Source organism: Nomia melanderi, chromosome 3, assembly GCF_051020985.1.
Source record: "Nomia melanderi isolate GNS246 chromosome 3, iyNomMela1, whole genome shotgun sequence".
Classification (NCBI taxonomy): Eukaryota; Metazoa; Arthropoda; class Insecta; order Hymenoptera; family Halictidae; genus Nomia; species Nomia melanderi.
In genome coordinates this window covers 4,455,375-4,480,024 of record NC_135001.1, presented here as the reverse complement: position 1 = coordinate 4,480,024, position 24,650 = coordinate 4,455,375, and the positions used below count along the sequence as shown (strand labels likewise).

Below are 24,650 nucleotides of genomic sequence, written 5' to 3'. Positions count from 1 at the left end.
AAGAAACTTTCTCATAAATGAAACGCGATGAAAGTTGAGAACGACTTTTGTCTGATGCATGAGAATGTTCTACAGATGCAGTAGTCTTAATAGCTTTATGGGATAATTACCTGTCATTGCTTGGCAGACTTGAACCTGGCAAGTTTCAATTGCACCGGGTTAGAAACTTTCACGTGAACCGCGATGTCCTCGACTGGAGCTTCTCGTACGTCTTGGCCACCTACCGCCACCACTCGGTCACCTTTGCAAATTTTCCCGCTCTCCAGAGCGCTACCACCCGGCAACTAAAACAAATACAATGTAAGTTCAGTGAAAATAAGATTTCCTACTGTTACTTAGGTTAGACATTATTTTCGATTTAAAAACTCCTATCACTATTTAAGTAGAACCTAAGCATTAGAATATTATTGAAAATAGCTCTCCAGAGTGCTACCACCTGGCAACTAACATAAATACAATGCGAGCTCAATGAAAATAAGATTTCCTACTGTTACTTAGGTTAGACATTATTTTCAATTTAAAAACTCCTATTACTATTTAAGTAGAACGTAAGCATTAAAGTATCATTGAAAACAAAATTTGCATAAATTAAATGTTATAATATAACGAAGATGTTTAGCAATGAAAAAGTCGAAATTAATTTACCAAATCTGATACGTATGCCCCTTTGCCGCTCTTATATCCTGTCAAACAGAGGCCAGCTCCTTTGCCGGATTTCTTCTGCAACTCGACTTCGATTTCTTCTTCAGGCTTCTCTTGCCGATGGACAGTCATCGTGATCTGTGGATTCAAATTAATTGAAAAATATATTATATTACGAAACATTGAATATAATAATTAACATATGACAAAAGAAAACTCCTTACAGTTCCAGTAACTTTCAGAACAGTCGCATGAGCTTTCTCGTGCTCGATTTCCTTGAAACTATGAGTGCACATGTCGAGTATTTGGTCACCGGACTGCAGGCGGCCATCTTTGCCGGCCGCGCCGTCTGGAAACACTTCGATGATGAACACTCCTTTCTGCAATAAAAAGAAATGATCGTCTGATCAAATTATTCTTCAATTATACTTCAGATATTAATCATTCATTTTTAGCAGTTCTTATATTAAATATTCTTCAGAAGTTAGTTACATTTCTTGCAATAACCATCAATCATCACTTCTACCAACGAGTTTCTAACATGCTACAATCAGAACATATAACATTTGCCCTGTACATTTTATTATTACAAAATAATTTCGTTCTATAAGAAATCTTACACATGGAGTGTCCGAGCCACCAGCTATAGTGAAGCCAATGCCTTTGTCTTTCTCTTTCTGGAACTCTATAACCGTATCTCTTCCGGCCACGATCTTGCAATCCTTTGGATCTTGAGGCGGCTCAGGCTCTGGCGGTTTCTCTGGTTCCTTTGGTTTCTCTGAAACATCAATACAATACACATTAGCAAAAATACAACACAAAATTCGAATGAAAGATCAACGAAAACTGAATTACGAAGAAATTCTCTAAAAATTCAAATCATACCTGGCTCTGGTGTAGGAAGTATACCCTTTGCCCTGTCTTCCTCTTCCTTCGCGACCTTAGACTGATTTGGATTGCACACAGTGAGCGTCACAACTCCTTCAGCTTTTTTTAGAAGACTGGTAGCCTATGAATACGAATAAATGAAAAACTTGTTCGACGATTCACAAATAGAAGTCGCAACAATAATGGTCGTTGGTGAATACCTCGTCGTAAGTTGAACCCAACAGGCAGTCCAGGTTAACAGCCAAGATCAAGTCGCCCACTTGTAAACCGGCCTATAAAAGTACGAATAAAGCCAACGATTATACATTCAAAACAGTACATTGTGTTCCGTATCTAATTAGCGCTGAAGAGACGTGGAGAGGCAATAGTGTTGTCACCGGGGAACAATTACCTGTTCAGCGGCGCTACCTTCTTGTATGTCAGAGATGAATATACCTTGACCGACTTCCGCGTGTTTTCCTTCGATGATCATTATACCCAGACCATACTGACCCTGAAAAGAGGAACTCGCATGTAATACTCAAATACGGTCGAGTGCGTTATTCCACTTCGTAGAAACTTGCCTTCTTCACGGGCACGTTGCGTACGCCTTTGTACTGGCTGAACATTTCCGACTGTAATGGGAAAGAATATTTTCTTGTTACATTATATGGAAGTATATGAACAAGATGTTAAGAGAAGGATAAAGAAAATTTATAGTTAGAGAAACACACGAAGATTAAAGAGGAAAAGGAAGGATCAAGAGACCTGTAGCTTTTTAACCCTTTGCACTCGAGAATAAATATATAAAGAATTAGTTAAAATATAACATTAAATTGTCAATTTAAAATTATTTGAATGATAAATATTTTGTATATAAAGATTAATAAATTTCATTGAAATTTATAAAAGTATATAAATATTTTAAATTAATTTATATTAACATTTTATTAATGAAACAACTCTCATTTAATTTGATATAACAAAATTAGAAAATGTTGTATATAATATTAAGTTTTGTATAATGCATCAATATGTAAGATGTTTATATAAAATAGCTTTGTTTCTTAATTTACGTATGTTCTCTCATTAGTTCGTTTCAAATAGTGTCGTCTATCTCATCGGAAAGTGTCGAATGTTTTTAGTGAAAAGCTTCCGAGTGCAAAGGGTTAATTTACAAGCTGTAACGATAAAATTAATGAAATGTAAGATATTAGGTTTGTAAATATATATTTTAGTTCAAAGAAATGTTGAAACTCACGTCATCCAGAGCAGGAGGGAACTGGCTGATAGGTTTCACAGCGATGTCGTCGATGCTCTTTGACCTCCTACGAGAATATCATATGTATAACCAAACAAGTCTTCATTGTTGTAAGAAAATGTTAGTAATCTACAAATATATACTTTACCGTACAACGACAACTTTGAAACAGGTACCAGCCATTCCTTTAATTAAGGCGGACGCGTTCAGGTGACATCTTCCTTGGAGAACGCATCCATTTACCTAAACACGTGAAAAACACATTTTAAAGTATACCGAACTTACTTATAAACTTATTCGTGTATTTTCGTATATGAAATTATACACCTTCGTCTTGTGGACATGTAATTTTAATATGAAATCAATATGAAAGTTTGTATATTATTATAAATATACATATGATTTATATGTATATTTTTCGATTTCTTCATATATCCATTCTGCTAATCAATCGGAGCTATTTATTTTCGAAATCACTTCAGACATTTGACATTTTCAAGATATCAATAATCACGAATTGGGAAAATTATGTCCCATTTTCTGCGCGGTACTTCTAGTTCGTCTGCGCAAATCTATGAATTTTTCATTCCAGAAAGAAACCTGTATTCAGAAAGAATCCGTTCCTCGTTTGAAAACATTATTTACATCCATAAAATTAAATATGTATATTGCTGCAACTTGCAAAGTTTGTAATAGTTCAACATTATCAGAGATACCTTAGTAAAAAATGAAATTCGAAAATTCTATGTTACGTCCTCGTAAAAGTTTTAGAAGATGTAATTAATGTTTCAAATAGACAATTGTTCACCGATTAAAATACTCGAACACAATATGTTACGAAATATAAAGGACAGCAAGCAAATATATCGTATAAGGTCAGACGAACAGAGGCAACTTGATGAATAATTTCAATAGCTGAGCGTCTTTAAATCAATATCAAGGAGTGGATGTGGGTTCGCACCCAATTAGTACTCTCGTCGCGCGAATACGATTGTCACCGTCCGAATATCGATTATTAAGGCCAAACAGGACATTCGCGCGGAAGAGAAAATTTACGGGGATGTCGGACGTACACACCTCGAGTATTTCGTCGCCGACGAGCAGCTCTCCTCCTTTATAAGCGGAACCTCTTGGATTAAGGCCACAAATGAACACTGCCATTCGGTTCCTGTCTCTGTGCCCGGCGAGAGAAATACCCAAACCACGCCTATCCTTATCCACTTTGACTAATAGCACTTTGTTTCCCAACCCATGGTACTTCTTTTGAACTTTCACTGCAATGAAAAACGTTACACAGTTGCATACACGCCATAGCAGATTTCAAATGGGTACGGTTTTGCGTAACAATATCTTCTACAATGATAAAGTTTATTAAAGAATGAATATGATGTGAGAAATAATGAATGAATCTTTTTGAAAGTAAATTTAAATTCGATGGTACTTTGTATTTAGATTCGAACTTGTTAGTGTGAATTTTGGAAAAAGATTCATTTTTAGAGATACAAGAAGTATAAAGACTCGACTGAGAAAATGTTTAACTCTCTGTATTTATGATGAAGAGTGTCGATTAAAGTTGTTCAATCACTCACTATTCGTGTAACCGAACTCATCTTCCTTCTCAGGGTCTGCTTCGATCTCTTGCTTCGTTCGTTTCACATTTCCTGCGCTCTTTCTCGAGATCTAGAAAGAATTACCTTGTAATCTCTATATCCTCCGTTAGATAATAACAAATGATTGTTTCCCAATTGAATTATTTCTTTCTAGAAAAAATGACTTTGTAATCCCAGATGCTATATCTTTCGTTAGATAATAAATTGTTTGCCAATTAAATTATTTCTGCCTAGAAAGAATTACTTTGTAATTCCAAATGCTACATCCTTCATTAAATAATAAAGAAATTTATTCCCAATTAAACTATTTCTTTCTAGAAAAAAATGACTTTGTAATCTCAAATGCTATATCCTCCGTCAGATAACAAGGAAATGATTGCTTCCCAATTGCATTGGATAATCAAGCGAAAGAAAGAAATACACTCTCGATCGATTATTAATAATCATTATAAATGTTATTAAGGTATCTCTGACAATACTGAATTACCTCCATGCCAGCTTTCGTATAAATGTTTCCCTCGAGTTCTCTCGTATCTTCATCAGAGCTCTCGTCCGACGAATACTTCCGCCTCGGCGTCTTGTCTTCCGGTTTCGCGGCATTATCTTCCTTCTCCTCGCTCACCTCGCGTAAAATGCCGGGATTGGAGGGCGGTGACGGCGCCTTCTTCCGAATTGACTTTTTCATGGAGGATCTAGGAAAGTTAATCGAATTCGTGGACTCGGGCGGTTCCAGCTAACGAATTATGCAAGCGAAACCAATTGTTTACCTTCTCGCGCTGGATCCCGCGCCATCTGATGCTCTTGTACTTTGCCTTCGGAAATCCGACCTCGAACTACTCTGCTTTTCTTCTTCTTCGACTCTTCCCTATCGGGGAACAGATAAAGTCCGGCTTATTTTAGAAACAAACCTTCTGATTTTACTAAACGGAACTTCCGCGAAGTTTCCAGCTCGAAGTCCGCCGCTTTTGCGTTTTACTCGAGAAGCTATTTCGTCTGAGAATGAATATAATGCAGTGTGCAGTTTAACTAACACTAAAACTAACAAACAGGTCAAAATGACCCATTCCTTATACCTCCTTTTTATAAGAATTGAAAAAATAACAGAAGTTTTTCTGAGAAATTATTATAGAAATTGATTTAGCGATACGCAAACTAAATCTTAAATCAATTAAAGTTTCAAGAAATGCACTCTTAGAGTGTTTACAGAAGAATTTCAAAAAGTCAACGTCACTGCTCGTTTTAGTGCTAAAACCGAAACGTCAACGGATGAAATCGATGTAAACGATAATCACAGTTTATGGATAAATATATTTATACTTCGATTAACACTATCGGCTGTGAAGAATAGTTTTCCTTTGAATGAAATTGAATAGGATGATCGTTTCTGATGAAGGTGCAATTATCACTGAACTGTTCGTCGCGATGCACGATGATTAATGCAGTAAATTTCGAGAAGAAAAACGATTTCCGCGTGAATTATTCGCGATTCATGTTGAATTTGAGTAAAAATATTATATACGTTCTGAAATCCATGGCAATAAGATGTAACGATAGTGTCCCAATGGACGATCTTCGCGTAAACTTTGTAGAGCGTCTGCTCCATCTTGAATCTCCGCGACACTGAACCGCTGAGCAACGTGTTCATCCTTCGCGAATCAGGCAATCGGCTCAGACAATAACTACAGTGAATTCACTGTCTACCGAGTCAATCATGGACGGCCCGGTACGTCGAATCGCTGCGCGCAGGTATTATTAGGTAACCAAACAATTTCGTGCGGCTCTCATATGGTTCTATTATCATTTCAATCCCGTTAGTTGTGCAAACATTTTATTATATTCGAAAACATTTTGTCTAAATGAATCTCTTTTATGGTTTACTTTTGTCGAAGATTAATTTTTATTAGTAAAGGGAATTATAATGTTAGTGATTCTATATGGATAAAATAATAAATAATCATTCGGTGGATGATTAAACGTGATTTTTTTTATTCTCGAGATTATTATGTACTATTAACCCCTTGACCTACAATATCGTGTTAGGCTCGTGACGAAAATTTTAAACTGAATTTGACAAAACTAAGGGTTACGTAATTTTTTTAAATATTAATTAAATAATGATTTTCTAATAGAATTGTTAATTTTTGGAGTAAGCATAGGTATGAAATAAGCATCAAAAAGTTATTAATGATAAAGTTAAGAAATAAATCATAGGGCAAGGGGTTGAAATACGCATTAACATTAAACAACATATGAACGATGAAGAAATAATATTGAATATTATTAAATATATAAATATAGAATCGAGGAAGAAACTAGAATAAAAAGTTCGACTGTCAATATAATTATTGCAATTAGTGAACGAATATAAAGCTTAAAAAAAAAGTTCAAAAAATAGTGGAATGAGAGTATTCGTTATTACAATCTCTATTTGTTAAGAATAACTGTTCTACTGCGAAACCAATTAAATATTACAATCCACCATTGAAATAATCATGCTTTCACGTTCTAAAATCAACGAGAACATTCCCCAAAATGTCAAGAAAAAGTGATCAATCCCACAATAAAACAGGCAATCGTTAAAACTTCAAAAATAACATGCCACTGTACTCCTTCTATTAACACCTAAACGACCGGCTATTTAATTTGCAGCAGTACGCACACGACCAGCAGTCAAGGTCGAAACTAAACTGAGACCAGTCACACGCTACTCTTTCGACCGACCATCTAATCATAAACAAAAAAACAACCCAACGAGGAACAAATCTTAGCAACACTACACTCAAATATCACAAAAACTAATACAAGAAACAATTAAAACGCTCATTCAATAAAGACACCATCACAGTTAAGTACAAATACACCAAAAACGTTAAAAACGCAATACCAATCAACACTACATTGAACTCAATCAGAATATTAAACGTGTACAAACATTACTCCCGAAAAGTCCCCATCAATTTCAATTAACACTTCACCCGCATTCTATTAGTTCTCCGTAAATCTCTAATCCCCGGATGCACGGGAGATAAATATATAATCAACAAAAGTAACACAATAAACCTTCGTAAACCCAGTGTTAAGAGTTAAAGAATCATTTCCAGTTGATCCATTTCCCCTGCTCCAAGCAAAGAAAGTTAATGAAACGTTCGAACACGGAGCGTTCGCGCGATCGAAATCGCTGGAAGATCGGACACTAACACTAGATTCACAATAATACTACAGATTTCTTCGTAGAAATCGCGAAAATTAGTTTCAAGAAGTTAGAAACCGCACGAGGTTCGTCGGTTACCTAAGAACTCCGCGAGACGATCGCAGAGATCGTCTAAAATTGGTAGCCGGGCACGCACGCGTGAGTGTTTGGTATCGTAAATTTCGCGGCGGGATGGATCGGAGCCGGTCGGGTCTTGAGTGCGCGACGAAATAGACTGACAAGACACGGCCGAGTCCTAGAGGGGCTTTCGGCCGCGAGGAGCCATAACAATCGATTCCATCCCGCCGAATTAATTTACATCGAACACAATCGAACGGTCGGCCTCCTTCCGCGCTCTCCTCCGTCCGTTTACGATCAAGGCCTCGTCTCCTACTCCCGACGATCGCCGTGAGAATTCAATCCATTAGCTAATTATAATTCGATCGACCGACTTCGACGCTCGAACCGGTCAAACGATCTTCGATGGCAGGCCACCGCGCACTTCCATCGAAAAGTTATCGATTTTTCCGCTCGCGGCGTGATTCCGGGGTTAATTCGATTTCCACGTGGCACGCGATTCCTCTTTATCGTTGACATGGACCTGGAGTCTAGGTCCTGGACGTGTTAGTTCCAGGACACGTTGCTGCAGAGGATTTTCGAATAGGTAGTGGGATTTTTGTTAACGTTAAAACTACCTTTAATTTTTGTATGTTTCCCTTTATTAGAGATGTTACTGGAACTACTTGATAATTGAGATTTTTTGATACTTTCTGCAGATGTTCTTAATTCCAAAAAGTTTAACCCTTTGTTTAAAAAATTATCAAATTTTTAATTCAATATTAAACCTTGTGTAACATGTCAACACATAAAACGTCGAAATAAAATAGCATCTATCCCTGAATTTTTATACAATAATTAATTGTGTTAGTTGCGAGAGATATCGTTAATATTTAGTCGGAAAGCAATGAATATTTCTAATGAAAAATATTGTCGAGTCCAAAAGGTTAACAGTAAAACTAGCAGTTAAATTGACTTTTTGAAATTCCCCTATGGAAACTCCAAGAGTATTTATTGAGGCTGTAATTGATTCAATAAAATTGGAGTGTAACAATAATTCTCGGAATAAGAAATACTAGATTAATGTATTGTTCGTATGATACTTCGGAAGACAAGACTACTAAATCAAGATTACAGGCAAACGATATATCCATTTTATCTTGATGCTCAGCGAATGCAGCATACAAGTCGCTCAGAAGTCAATGTGGTTAAGTCGATTTTTCGATATTTTCTAATTTTTGTAAATTTTCATGCAACAAATAATGTTCCTTTCAGTTATTCAAGGATCTACTCGTTTCTTCGTTTTTTCTAGGTCAGAAAGCTTGCAGCTTCTGAATATATTATGTAAAATTAGTTTCGTAGAAAATTAGTTTCAAGAACAGAGAATTATAACATATGTTCGCACCAATTAAAATCGACTGTAATTCTAATCAAATAATCTCCAAAAAATTCACTATCCATAAATCTAGTGATAATTTCGATTCTTGTTTTCCGGACTGAACCGTATTGGCTCCCGAGCGTCTCACGCAGTTCTTCAATTCCTTGTTTCACTTCAGTAGCATTTGCATCGATAAAATGGTGATTCCAACGATATCTGTTTAATCAAGACTGACGTCCAATCACAAGATACGTCCTTGCTCAAGGTGGAATCGAAAGTTACCGTTCAGTAACATCGCGAGCACCGGCAAGGGCACAGAAATCCCCACTTAGCCGTGAAAGACGGACATCCCTAAACAAACAACGTCAGCGCAGCGCTGACGGATAAAAAGGAGTCGCTGAAAGATGGACGCGAGGGAAAGCAGCGTTGCGTGAACCAGAGGAAACGACCCACCTGTATCACTTCCGGCGTGGTGGACCTGGCTGACGTGACAGGTGACACGGCTTGACGATAGGTAGGCGTACCGGGAGCAACTCCGCTGGTAGGCACTCGATTCTTGGTGCTCTGCCGTCTGCCTAGTCTGCTGCCGCTGTCCTCGCTCTGGCCACCTTCGTTTTCGTTCTGAAAATTTCCCAAACCACCTCGTTATCATCCCTGAATCTCGAACTAACGTCGAGTCTACAGTTAAGATGATGTTTCCATGGAAAATATCGCACGTCTCGATATGTTTCTATATTTCTATTGAATTACAGTACCAACCAGTCTTCTGACGAGTGAAACTCTTAACGCGACTATTACTTGTGATTCTGTGTTAACCCTTAATCGACTGAAAATATTTCAAGTAAACTTACCGCGAAGGAATGCCGTAACATAGATAAGAAATTCACAGAAGTGACCTAGCACAGTACGTATTAATGGTAAATATTACAATAACAGTGATAAAAATAATACAATGATTCTTACCGCGGAGTAAATAAGTAAAACCATGCTTATATGAGTTAATTCCGTTAAGGGTTAATACAGTATAATTATAGAGATATAATCATAGAAACTCTAGATTTCGAATTACATATCATATTTATAATTATTCCAATAATAGTATATATTTATACAGATCAGTCCTCAAAAACTAGAATGCAAATGTAACCCAATTTCTTCTTTCATAAAAATTTTAAATTAAGCACGTTTATTCGTCAAGTAACTAGGAATGTAATCAAAACTGTGCGATGTTTTCCACGACGTCGGAATTTTATTACAGAGAAACTCACTGCGAAGACCGATTCGGAGTTAGTATGTACCGATTGAGGAAAAGTAAAATGGCCGCGCGCGCGCCGCCGTCGAAATGGCGGCCGGCGTGCCCATAAACCTATCGCGTCGGATCGCCGCGCGATCGAGTGTTCACCGGGAGCTGGTTGAATTGTTGCCAGAATAACTATAATTTAACGGCCTGACGCGTTTGATTCCGCGGCCATCGGCAATAACAGTGAGTTTCCCGCGGCCGCCCACCGCTGCGCCGTTCTTAGGAATGCGATTAACGCGTGTTAGTTGGACTCTGGCTAGCACGAGTCTCGCCATGCGTTCCACTGACTGGGGCTCAAGGATCTTGGACTTCTAGTCTCGTTCCGCGCCGAACGAGAATCCGCGTGCGGCTTGATAAAAACCGGGGGATTGCATCGCTCTCGTTTGAGCAGACGCGACCGACGGAGATTGGAGATATTGACGAAAGCGTCGGTAAACCGGAAATTTGAATTTTTTTTATTTAAACCATGACGTTGGCGGAAGGCGAATTTTCTTCTCAGTTACTTTTTACGTATCGAAGGGAAAATGCTAGTAGATGCTTCTAATTAGAAGCGGGGTTAATTGACCTTAGTAATTGTGCTTTGCTTCGTAACGTTTAGCTAGTTTCCCGGGTCAATTGAAAGAGGAAGGTGTTTGTGAGAATTACTCGAACTTTGAAATTGGAATGCAACACTAGTGTCACTGAGCTCCAGTTTCCTAGATCTGATGACTGTTGCACGAAATTGAAGAAAATTCGAGGTGGTCGGAAGAATTGTTGATCTCATTCATTCACTGGTATTTCAGAAGTGTCAGTAATGTAGGAAGTACTTGGAATCCAATGAAATTCGTTCGAGTATTAGTTTCACTAATGTTAAGTTTTTGTAGAATATGGTTATACCACAGTTGAAATCAGTCTTCAAGTGAATAAGATCAAATGAATCTGTGAATATATTCAATTAGTAAACACTCGAACCAGTGTTCTGAAGTTTTCAATCAAGAAAAAAGAAAATGAAAGAAATTAGTAGAAACATAAACCATAAAACACCGTTATCATTAATATCAAACCCCAAGCCCATCAAACAACACAACCTCAAAGAAACGAGCAAGTACAAGATCAGAAACACTGTCACTAGAAATTCCCAAGACCATTAGAGAAGCACTCAAGAAAATCACCGAAGCTCTCCGACCAGAGAACACCGAAACTACCAAACAGCCCAGCGGAAGCAAACCCATAAAAGATCGATGGTAGCTTCAAACAAAAAAGCACGAGCACCACTGACTCTCCGAAGTCTATCAAAGAGACCACTGAACCCAAACTCGCGAAAGAATCAATTGTGAAATAAAAACAGCACAAACATCACTGGCGACGAGTCTTCAATATCCACTACGGAATAATCAAACTCCAGAGGATCCAGCGAGAACGTTCGATCGTGAATCCACGGGACATCGAGCCGAACGATCGCGGAACAACGGAATCATCCGTGTTTAATTGCTACCGGAAGTGGCGCGGCGGTGTATTCCCGCGGGGTGGCAACGGTTTCCTGTGTCGACGCTTATGTAACGTACTACGAACGAGACGCATTTGCGTCCGAAGAGGCGGTGCATCGCGAACGTGCTCTTGAGGCAGCGGTGCCAGCTAACGTCTGCCAGCCGGTTTCGTGTATGAAACTGCGGGGTGTCGATATATCAGAAGGGAGAGAGAGAAGGTGGATGGTGGTGTTGATCAGGGGGGGCTGGAGGCAGGTGGAAGGGGTGGTCCATGGTGTCGGTGATGGACGCCCCGTTGCAACGACGTAATCCACACTTTTCTGTCAAACCGCACCCGGCCCCGACTGATTGTCAATCGGACGTCCTCGGACCACGTGTCCACGCTTTTTTCCTCTCTCCCTCGCTTTTTTTTTTTGTTCACTCTTCCCTCTGTCCTACTGTTTTCACAGCCCCTTTGTCGGAACACTTACCGGAAGGCAAATTGGATTGAAATTGATCCGGCCGCGCGTGGCACTCTGTTTTTTGTCACTTCACGCGAAATGAGGTGCGCTGATGACTATTAGACTGTGAATTCCGTTTGTTTAAATTAATTGGTTATTTGGAATTTCCGCGGGATGGTTTAGAGTGAATTTACGCTTGATTCGGGATTTCGATTGATTACGGAAGATTTTAACGGTGAAGGTGATTCCTTTTTCGAGGGTTTTTCATTATTTTGATCAGTCTGATTTTTTGGAGGAAGTGGATAACAATGTCGTCGATGAATTAGAGTTGTATGTGATATCGAGAAGGTGGGTCGTGAATGAATGGAGTGACGGTGAAAAGAATTGTTGACGGCAATTGGGAGCGTTATTATTCAATTTTTGTCGCTTTTCCCTGCACGCCTCATCCAATCTTCCAATTACTGAACTTTGTGCTTGTAAAATTAATGTACCAGACAAAGTTAAATCCTATTATCAGGGATTAATGCTTTCCGTTTAATCCGTTTAATGGTTTAAGTGGACTGGATTAACTTAATTAAACTATATCCAAATGACTGACTGCGTGTAACCAATTTCTTTCGAAGCCGACGCAACGGAAACGCGATTCGAGCAGCTGAATCAACGAGTGTACTTACGCCAGCGATTATTTCTCTGCGACGATAACATCGAAAGCGAGGGAATCGACGAAATCAATTGTATCGATCACACCGAAAATCACGGTACACTGCATTCGGTTAAAACCAATGGACATCGGCCAAAAATAAACAACAAAATGATTTTACAGTATGTCATAAAGCTCAAAAATGTCCAAGAAACGCTACTTTCTCCCGCGCGTGCAAATAAAGCGAAAAGAAACAAAAGGGAACGAATCTAGATTATTTACTCGGCATCTGCGAAGTTTCAACTTTAAACCAAACAAAAGGAATCGCGAGAATTCGCCGGAGAGAAAATATTCTTTTAAGATTCACGCAACTACGGAAACTCAGTTCCCCGAAATATCCCTTCGATTTACTCGCGGAACGCGTCACCCGAGATTCCAAAGCGTTTAAAGCTTATCAATAGACAGAATCTTCGTGCAAATCCAAATTTCGAGGAACATAACTGAAAAAATAAAACTACAATGGAAAATGATTTTCCTCAATAAATATTATAATACTTCTATATCTTTTCAGATCATGATTCCTCACACACCGATCCATTTTATAGGTTAGGTTGCTCGGTAATACTGTCTCGAACATTTTGGACTTTTTTTTGACTCGCTATACTCTTTCAGGCAGTTTCCACGGAACAATTAGGTCAACTTCATACACAATACCCATTTCCTTTTATTCTCTTCTCTGTTCTTTGTTAAACTTCATACATTTCCCACCGGTTCCTTTATCATTCACTCGTGTTCATTCTCTAATCTCTTTAATTCCATATTTATTTAACAATAACCTACCGGGCGGGCTGCATTCCCGATTTCTTCTTCCCGTAATTATTAAAAAAATCAGAAATATCTCTCTGAGAAATGATTAAATTTATTTAGCAATACACGAACTGAATCGTAAATGAATTAAAGTCTCCATACATGCACCCTTGAAGTTGCCACAGAGAAATTTCAAGAAACCAATTGAACTACTCAGTATTTAATGTTAAACAATTACGATTTCTTGAACCTCCAAATTTCAAACCAATCAATACACGTGAACATTATCCAATAATAATCATACAATGAAAACTAAAAATTCTTTTCTAATCTGGTTTATTGTCATCTCCCAAACGCAATGTTTGCTACGAGTCAATCCAGCTCATTCTCTCAACTAATTAACGCAGTAGTCATAGAAACACTGTTTCCCGCGATATGTCGCGAAGGAAAGTTCTCGGGCGTCAATTATCCAAGAAAAAAAAAACACCGCGATTACTCTCGCAGTTTCTGTAGGATAGAAATACAATTTCAAACAGTCGACTTAACTGCTTCGTACTTTTAGTATCAAACTTTCTGGTAGCTATAACTATAACTAACTAACTAACTAACTAACTAACTAACTAACTAACTAACTAACTAACTAAGGATAGCTATAAAAAGTCTCGAAAAGATCTGAATTATCGAGTAATTCCAGTAACATCAATAATCTCATTCACGCAAATAGCTCTTGTTTACGCGAATTAGTGAAGTAAAATTTTACCGATCAAACGTATGGAAAGCCTGTTTATCAAATTCTTCGGGACAAAACGTATCTTGCCAACGATCGCGGCCCGTTTGCAACGCACACTACCCGCAATACCGTTTGTTCCGATTTGCACGATTCTCATTCTGTTTCTGCCTTTCACACTGTTTCCCTCCTGTCACCCCCTCGTCAGCAGGTTTATTGGAAAGTTCGACCTCGATGCATCCTACATACATATATAAGGGAGGTTCGCCGATAATGGCTGTCTACGTGTCCCCCTTTCGTCCCCTCTCTTTGACATTCGGCTTTTTTTCCATCCGCCCCGTCCGCGCCACTCTCCTTCGCAGTTTTTTTTTCTCGCCTTCCCCCACGCCTCGTTTCTCGTTCTCTGTCGTTTGGTCTTTTTAATTTCATATATCGGCGCCGTGTACCCCCGCTCAACATCGAGTCGATGGGAATCGAGGGGACCCAGCGCGTTTCGAGGCTAATTGCTCGTCGGAAACAAATTAACCCCTCGCCGTAACATTTTCTTCGCGACCGTGCCTGCCAGATTTGTGTTACCGGTGACCCTTATAGGACGTGTCTTCGCATTGAAAACATTAATAACAATAATAGTAATAATAATAGTAATAATAATAATAATAAAATTCGTAAATACCCAAACATAAATAAAACACATCCATATTTGGTGTAAACCCGTACGGATGTAGTACAACCGGCTAAACTCCGTAAAAACAAAAGCAAATAATAATAATAATACACCCCATTAGACATAGAAATTACAGAAACTTGAAAACAGGAACATATTAAATGGCGAACACAAGTAATGGCAAAATGATCTTCCACTTGTGTCTACGTGTAACGAGATAAAATTGATCTTTATTAGAGAGCTGGAAATTGTTACGTTTTCCAGGCGTCGTTGTATGTCAAGGGGTTAATATGCTTCTTGTTTAACCCGTTGCCTTAAGATTTCTTTCACAACTGTTCTCTGTAAGTTTCTATTATCCTTAACATTAAAACTACCGGACTTCGAATCTTAAAAAACGCATTGTTCTAATTTTTATAAAATTGAAAGTAAGTTATTCTAATTGCTCGGTAGTGAACGATTGATTTGAAGAAGAAGGATTCTATCTTTATTGGAAGTTTATGTTTGTTATGAAGGTTAACTGTTCACGAGAGAAAAATAAACTTAATTTCGGCTTTGAAGAAATGAGGGTTATAAGGCAAAGGGTTATTTCCCAATCCGCACGTGGGAGTTGAAATTTTCACGGACAATTGGATTTTCCGATCTCGCCACGAAATGTTTGATTTGGAACTCGATTTTCATATGAATTTTTCATATTCTAAAGCACTAGGTCATAAATAATGAAATCCGATGTGTGCTTTCGTTGTCGCGCTTAATGAAACCAACGCGGATCGTTGCACAACAAATATAAATATTCGATCCAATGAAAAATTGTATCTCACGATGCTCCTCGTATTTGGATTTCCGTTTTGATATTATATTTTCCGTTTTCAATTATTTTCTGCGCCGTTTCTGTCTTGATACAAAATCCAGATACTATTGAAAACAAATGTCAACTGAACTTCAAGCTCAGTATGTTAACTTTGTAAGTTCTTTCGAAATCTCGTTCTCTGTTTGCGACGATGTTTACCATTCCATTTTCTGATTAACAATAAAACTAGCAGGTGCGTCAAATTGACCCACTTCAGAATGTTTATTTTACGAGTATTTAAATTATGAAGGCACTGTTGCGGAAGATTTTCAATGAAATCCGTGTATTTGCACAGATACAAGACTAGAAGACGTGTTGTTCTAATTTTGACGAAAAGCTGGAAACAAGTCACTCTGATTGCTCGATAGTTTTAGTATCAATTCCTTTATCTCCTTCTTCTACCCGAGACTCGGCGTCAATTGTCAAGAAACTGTCATTATTATTAATATCGCCGCTCAGTCTCGCAAAGGACGGAATACTGGGTCCAAAGGAGCGTTTCCGAGCGCTTCGATCTCCTCGTTGTTTGTGAATTCCGCGCACGTGACGGCCACGATGAAAGTTTCAGTGAGCACCGTGTCGCATCGCCGGAGACGTAGTAAAATGGAATCGAAGAAAACCGCGCGGGAGGAGAAACGCAAGGACAAAGTAAGGATGAATATCACAGGAAATCCTCGTGTTTGCACAGTGCGAAGACGGCCATTTTCTGGACAAACCTTTAATAACTTCAAATGTACGAGTGATGCAAACAAATGCTTCAGACAAAAGTTATAAGGTATAGATCCAAGCATATGGTGGTTACATTTTTGTTAACGTTATGGGGATATTATAAAGTTTTTTCGATGACAATGGATATTTCGCGTTTCAATTCCAACGTTATATAAATAGAGAAACGGAATTGATTTGCATAAAATTTGTATTTTTGAAGTGAAAATTATTTTGCACAGCAGAAACTACTTAGCAATACATTGGTAACCTTCAATTTTCCATATACGAGTAGTGGAATTTTCGGGCTTTGTCCAGAGACGGTCGCACTGTGCGTCGAGCTAATTCGACGTCGCAGGAAGCGAGATTTTCTGGAGATACACCGTAGTTGGCGGCTATTCCAGCGTGTCTCAAGGGTGCGATATATTGTTCGTCATAAAGGGTGGCAGGAAGAAGAAGAAATGTCACCGGGGTATGATGGTATGGTTTAAATTTTAATGCATTAATCGATATGCTTGCAACGTTCCGCTACTATGTAGCTTCGAACGATTTTATGCGATACTCGTTTATGAACGATAACGTTGACTTGAAAGTTTATTTTTACCGAACCTTTAACGGCCCTAGATTTAATTTTGCAGAATATCCGATGAAAAGAAAATTGTTTAACTGTAAATTCTAAAACTTGGAACATTCTTTGAACTCTGAAATGTACAAAATTCTTTAAATTCCAAAATTTATAAAGCTGTTTGAATTCTGGAATTATAAAACTTTTAACCCTTTGCGCTCGAGAGGTAACTCTCAGTTACCACTAGATTTGACATAGCAAAATTACAATCTTATATATAATAATATGCTTTGTATAATGCATCGATATGTAAAATATCAAAATAAAATAATTTTTTAAAAACTCATTAATTAGTTTCAAAGAATGTCTATATCTCACTGAAAAGTGTCGAATATTTCCACTGCAAAACTTTCGACTGCAAAAGGTTAGAATTCTAAAATTGTTTAAATTGATCATTTATATTTGAATTTGATATAACAAATCTTTGAACAACGAATAAAAGAAATCTTAAAATACTGTTTAATAAGCTTAATATTATTTTATAATATTGTAAATATAGGAAAGTAGTAATAATGGTCGGAGAAGGTGAACGAGAAAGATTGAACTTGTCGAGAAATTTGTTATTACCCGAACTCTCGGAACAATATTCGCGTTGTAATTCGATTGGACTTTGAAATGAGTAGAAACGTAATTCTTGTCCGAGCTCGTGACAAGTCGCTCGAACAATACATTCTCCTTTTATGGTGGAAGTTTGACACAATATCTCGCATCTCTGCAGTTTTATGCTTTCCGACTGGGAACTACTTTTGAAACACTTTTAATAAAATGTTGCGATCGGATGGAAGATTGTCCACTGAAAAGTCTGAACTCTCGTAACAAGATTTCGAATGATAAAAAGCAAGAAATTTAATAGAATATAATGAGAGTGTCGATAACAGCGTAATTCGTAATTTTTTTCCACTGATCGATATGAAATACCGATGAAGATTCAGATCGCATAAAGGATACGATTCTACTAATATACTCAGCTAAATTCGAAAGCAAATAAAGCAAAGGTGTATTCTTTCGTGTTGTTTTGTAGCGAAAAAAAAAGGAAAATAGGAACTAACAATGGCAGTGTACATAAAAAGAATCAAAACTTGCTGAATAAATTGCTACTTTCGGTTTATGGGAAACAAAACGTGGATGTAAAACATAACATCTGTACGATTGTTGTGTAAATTCTGTTTACTTATTCTTTCTTCTAAATAAAGAAAATACTGTTAGATAATCGTTAAACGTACAAAATTTTCACAACGATCTAAAATTCTAAAGGTACTCTGATAAAAATCAAAAACTAAAAATACTAGGTTCTACAGTGGGATAGAAAAATGTGGAACATTTCCAACGCATCGAAAGAATAAAATGATAAAGAGTAATTTCTGTCTTTATAAATACGCTTTTTCCTTATGTTTACGATTTTCACTTGTTCCACACATTTCGCAGCCACCTGTAGTCACCGATCACAATAACTGAGACTAAATGCAACTGACTCAGCCAGAGTTGGGTGAAATATAATTTAATCAAATCACTAACGATCATTCAGCTACAATAATCGATAATTATCAATGAAACATGCCTCAAAGTATTCATTTTTTGGAAATGAATAAACAGTTCTGATTAGAATAAATACTGTTGACCTATTTTTATACTCTCATTGATAAAGAAGACTAACTAAGATCATAAATAAAACTTTATTTATTCTCTTAAAACACTGCTTCTATTGCATTTTAATGTGCATACTGGTCTCATGAATCAAAAGTTATCTAAATGTATTTCTCCTGAATAATCAATGATTAGTGAAACGAAAGAATATTTTGAAATAATTCAATATTTCCATTTTATATAAAAGTTTACATTCTAGAAAGGAACATTTGAAACAACTCAACATTTAAATTTTCCATAAAGATCTGCATTCTAGAAAGAAACATTTGAAATAACTCAACATTTAAATTTTCCATAAAGATATCTGCATTCTAGAAAGAAACATTTCAATTTTTCACGAAGATCTGCGTTCTAAGAAGAAACATCCGAAATAACGTTTCGATTGTCCACATTGACCTACATTCTACCAATCTACTGATCAAATTACATTTTGCCCAACTGTGCTCAGCAACAACAGGATTGAAATATCAGTAAATGACGGATTGCCGGGAGAGGGCACGGTAGGAACGGAGTACATCGATATTCCTGGTCGTGGCGAGGTCTCACCAGGTGCACCAGAGATTGGACGAGAAGACACACAGGATTTCCGGCGGCTTGTATGACCTCAACCGCCCGCTCGTGCGTGCTGTGCCGCAGGTCCACGCCATCGACCTCGATTATTCGGTCCCCGACCTGAAAGTAAACGCGAACAGAAAGACGCGCATATTGAATCGTTCGCTCGACACCGATTCCTTCGTGCGTCGATTCTTTCCCTCTATCTTTCGTTCGTTTCTGTCTTTTTGTCTGTTTTGTACGAAGGAGGCTGTTCGCGCCGATTACAATCGAACTCGAAAGAACAATGGAAACAATACGTTACCTTCAATTCGCCGGTCCTCCCGGCCGGACTGTTGGGCAATACGTTCTTTATGAAGATCCCAGATATGTTCTGAGACTTACTAGAACTGCCATTGTGCAGGTCAACCTGGAACACACGTTTCGATCTTGTGTGACAAACAGTTCTGACATGTGGAACCAAACTTGGCGATATGATGAACACGTTCACTACCAACGTTTGTTTCGGTGACGATCTCCAACGTTGTAATATTCTATTCGACTCAACAAATTTAAACAAAATATTGAAGAAATGAAACAAACGAGTCATTGAGTTCATAAATGTAATGTCGTAGCTTGTAACTTTAAGTAACAATATTTATAAGAATAATTTGACCCTTTGCAAACGAATGTCGGCATTTTGCTGAGATCAAACTTCCATGTTTGGAATAGCAAGTTGCGAACAAATGATTGAACTATTCGTGCAGCAAGAAATAAGCATTCGCTGTTTAATTTAGCAGAATCTGCGAAAGATTCTGTATACTTTCAACAATCTTCGTCCGTAAAGGATTAAGTTTCTTTATGTAAAATACAATATTGCTGGTGTCACAAGTATGTGACGCTGGTAGCGAACGTATTAACGAAACATTGTGAAACTGTCTTTGGTTCGAGTAGATTTTTTAATGATTGAATATTGCGGTAATGCGTCTTTATACGTGAACATGAAAAATTAGAAGGAATAGTTGACTGATCGTGAAAATGGAAGTTATGTGAATGATATCTATGAAGTCGACAGAAATGAGAAATGATTGTTTGTAACATAATTGAGGTGATCGTAGGAATTTGTTAGTAAAACATGGAGCAGTGGTTTAGAATGTTTCTATTTGTGTTGGTTAAATTATCTGCAACGTTGTAGTTGGAAACGATGAGGTAACTTAATTAGAAAAAAGGATTGACTGTATGATTATTATGTTACTCGACACGTGTATATATGGACGTGACGTATTAAGACGGAAGTTCGTGCGATTTTGCACGTCCGGTGCAATTTTTTTCATGCGACATTAAAGCGAGAAAAAATTAACAACGACAATACTGTTACGTTGCACGGTTACAGAGTTGTCTGTCGTGACTTGGAGCCGTTCGGTATATTAATGCACTTATACCAGTGCAACTTTGTACGTCATGTACCGTGTGTACCGCTCGGCTGAAATTATCAACCAATGCCATCAACGCGGGACCATTAGCAGTTCAGTGCACGATCCAGTTCGTCGTTAATAAACGCTGAAGAATTACGTTTAATAAAAGTATGCTTCTCCATTACTTCGTAATTAGTACAATCAATAGAATCCAAATGAAGCTATTCATTTAAGTAAATGTCACAAACATATTTTTATTATTTCAATGGTTACAAACTATTAAAAATTTGAAAATGAAAGAATCAGAGATTTAGAAAATTCATATCTGACGATTAAATCAATTATTAAGAAAATTTACAAATTCCTTTGTAATACCAATTTTCGTGAACCATCACCCAAGAATCTCCATTTATAAAATAATTTCTAATCTACCAATCAAATTGACACTAGATTTACGGACATTTATTCTACACTTTATTCCATCGTTCCTAGAAGACTAGATATTTGTTCATATAATGAGTGAAAATTAGAATTTTAAGAACGGGAAATTGTCATGTGTACTCGTATAATTGCTTCAATCAAAATAGACTTAAAAAATACCGTAACATGGATAACAAGCAAAACGAATTTACAGAAGTGACCTAGCACGATACTCAATGTGTTAGTTGTAAATATTACAACAATAACAGTAATAAAAATAATAAGATGAGTAATTAAATCATTTGTCCACGACCTGATCTTCCAAATACGAAAATTTCCTCTTGCCGAAACCTCATTCGTCCGCAAAGGGTTAAATGGCGCCATTGTTAAGTGTTAAAAAATTCAATATGCGTCAAACTGACGTAAATCTAGTATCAATTACCACTAAAATATTCAAACTTTCCTTCAATTTTCAGAATCACCATTGAAAACACCACACCCCGAACAGAAACCACCATCCCACTAACAAAACAAGAAACAATGTTGCCCAACCAACCAGTCCACGCGCAAAAACCCATCCACTTAGTATCAATTACCACTAAAATATTCAAACTTCCCTCCAATCTTCAGAATCAGCATCAAAAACTCCATATCCCCAGAAGAAACCACCATCCCACTAACGAAACAAGAAACAAAGTTACCCAACCAACCAGTAGCGCGCAAAGAAACCCATCCACCGTAACCTCTCACTCCGACCGACACACCGTGTCGCGTTACGCACCTTTCCGCCAACGATGCTCAGGCCAAGACTAGTCTTCGGCTCCCTGTAGATCTCGACCAGCCTCTCGGGGCCCCAGTGTTTGGACCAGTTCACGTTCCCGTCGTGTTCCCTCTGCGTGACCGTCATGTCTGCCCTGTCCTCGGCGAACGCGACCGTCGGAAGCTTGCACGGCGAGCTGCAGCCGGAAGACGGCGAGCTCTCGGTCTTCTGCGACGCGTAGCTGGCCGGCCTGCTCTGGAACCTAGCGCGGTAGCCTCCTGCGCTGCACTCGGCCTCTAGAATCTCGTCATCGCTACACTGAACGGCTTTCGACTCCTGATAAGTCTGAACTTCAGCCTCTTTCCTAGGACTCTTCTGAACCCCGGATGATTGATCACCGACAGTCTTACCAGGACTGGTGGAAATATCCTCGGGTATACACTGGATGCTTTTGCTCTCCTTCACCTGGCTCTTCTCTGACCTGGACGGGCTGTCGAAACTGTTCTCTAAGTCGGGGGTCTTCGAGAGGCCACCGAAATCGTCCAAAGAGCACTGGACACTTTTGTTCTCGCCTTGAGTCTGAGTCTCTACCTCTCTCCTAGGACTATAGTACCTTCTCAAGGGACTGTCTTTGGAGATCTCCGAAGGACTGACACTTTGCTCGGGACTACACTGCGTGCTTTTCGTCTCTTGCTCGGTCTGGGTGGCAGCGTCTTGCTTCTCTTTCGGGGAATACTGGGTCTCTTTGAAGCTGTGCTCGACGCGGTCACCTCTGATCGCCGACCAGGTGTCAGGGATGGTCTTCAGTAGGTCCTCTAACGAGCTAGACCCCAGACCACGCTGGCTCTCGAGCGTCTGGCTCTGATACTCGAGAGAGTGCTCCTTGCTGATCACTGCGTCATCGGCCGGCTTGGTCGAGACTTCCTCCAGCACCGGCCGCCTCTGCTGCCAGGGCGTCCTGTCATAATCGCGGGACTCCTGCGATCTTCTTGCCGGGTCCTCTTCTTTTCGAGACTCCTTGTCGTCTGGCTTCGGACACTTGACCGAGTCAGCGGTCCGCCGCGAAGGGTGCTCGAGCTCCTCGACCTTCTCGTCCGGCTGCTGCGGGCTGTCGCCTTCGCCTGGCTCCTCCGGGCTTCATGGAAAAAGAGGAGACGCCGTTGAGAACGCGGTAACGAGGAAAAATCGCGGCGAGGGGCGGGCTTTAATGAAACGAAGTCGGCGCGGTCTTAATGAGCGGGCAACGAGGGCTTCTTAGTCCGGGGGGAACGTTTAGACGGAATCCGGTAAAGCGGCGAATGGAAAGGTCTTCCGCGGTGACCCATTAATGGCGGGGACGTTATGGTACCGTGACTCGCACGCGCGCCACTGCGAGCGGGGGTTGGCGCATAGAATGCTGGGGGACTTTCGCTTGCTTTGGCTGAGGAGTGTTCTTCGAGAAACGTGTAGTGGGAGCTCGATTATGTCGATCGCGTTTTTCGAGATCTAGATCGTTTAGAATTTTTTTGAATTTTTGTTCGTTTTGGTTAAACTGACGATTTATTGTTTTGATTCTTTGGGAGTGACTTGGAATATGGACGACTGAATTTTGTGAATGTGTTTAGACATATTTCTTTTCATTGTTAGTCGTATAGGTTGGGTAATTGAGATTCTAGTGTATGTAGAATGTAAGGAGCGTAATATTCAATTGTTTAGTTAATTTTCTGGTTTTTTGTAGTTATTATATGCGTCTAATATAATATAATCATAATATAATATAGTTATAATATAATATAATTATAACATAATATAATGCAATTATAATATAATATAATGTAATTACAATAAAATATAATTATAATTACCTTATAATAATTATAATTACCTTCCTTATAATTACCTAAGAAACAGCAAAATCTTTCAATGCTACTTTACTTCCTTCGTTACAATGAAATTTTCGCTTAGTAACACGTATGACAACACATATAAAAATGGAAAAAAATTGGAATTTTGAAGATTGCTATACCACGTTGCAGCAGGCTGTTTCCACAAATTGTGTCTTAATACCCCAAATGAATATTCTAATAACGTCAAAGAACACTTCTTCCCTTATCTGGAAGCTGGTAAGACTCCCGGTGGTTGGACCTTGGAGAAAATTCTGTTTATCTCTTATCTTAGCAAATTGCTCCATAAAAGTATGAAACTGTATAATTGTCCGAAGTCTAATCGTTGTACGGTTAAAGTAAACGTGTCGTAAAGATATCCACAGTGGATATTAGCGGGACGTTCCCACGAGAGAGATAAATAAGTTTATTGTTACTGGAAGATTCTTAATTAAGATGGAGCCATTAACCTTCTTCGTTTAGGCCATTTTCCCTCGATTGCTCCGGATGATTACTTACACAATTTCAGTCGATTAAGACAATCCCCACTACAACTGCGTGTAAAATAATCGGAAATCAAGAAAATCAGAACAACTTATTTTTATCCTTTCAATTCCCGTGTTAAAATGAACTTTTACAAAATCTTTATATCCGAACGCGTGTATACACAGTCGTAGCGTACAATAAATTGGCGACAATAGAGCTCGTCACATATTTGTAATTCTCCGCCACGGCGCCTTTCTAGGACTTCGAACAGCCATCTCACGCGAGAGCACTAATGCGATCGACATTTGT

The 24,650-nt window shown here is 38.5% G+C and overlaps 1 protein-coding gene across 1 annotated transcript in view; it reads right to left on the bottom strand.

Moving 5' to 3' along the window:
- The window catches only part of LOC116433083 (multiple PDZ domain protein), a 155,140-nt gene that overhangs the window by 5,855 nt on the left and 124,635 nt on the right, over positions 1-24,650 (bottom strand). Inside the window, exons 20-37 of the mRNA XM_031990803.2 lie at positions 22,015-23,128; positions 19,724-19,828; positions 19,414-19,539; positions 9,459-9,626; positions 5,148-5,245; positions 4,868-5,072; positions 4,360-4,450; positions 3,848-4,044; positions 2,919-3,013; positions 2,771-2,837; positions 2,094-2,144; positions 1,922-2,023; positions 1,731-1,802; positions 1,528-1,651; positions 1,263-1,420; positions 867-1,022; positions 646-780; positions 111-284 (exon numbers count right to left, since the gene is read on the bottom strand). Coding sequence (XP_031846663.2) covers positions 114-284; positions 646-780; positions 867-1,022; positions 1,263-1,420; positions 1,528-1,651; positions 1,731-1,802; positions 1,922-2,023; positions 2,094-2,144; positions 2,771-2,837; positions 2,919-3,013; positions 3,848-4,044; positions 4,360-4,450; positions 4,868-5,072; positions 5,148-5,245; positions 9,459-9,626; positions 19,414-19,539; positions 19,724-19,828; positions 22,015-23,128 — 3,235 coding nt within the window. The 3' untranslated portion in view covers positions 111-113. The remainder of the gene's footprint in view (positions 1-110; positions 285-645; positions 781-866; positions 1,023-1,262; positions 1,421-1,527; positions 1,652-1,730; positions 1,803-1,921; positions 2,024-2,093; positions 2,145-2,770; positions 2,838-2,918; positions 3,014-3,847; positions 4,045-4,359; positions 4,451-4,867; positions 5,073-5,147; positions 5,246-9,458; positions 9,627-19,413; positions 19,540-19,723; positions 19,829-22,014; positions 23,129-24,650) is intronic.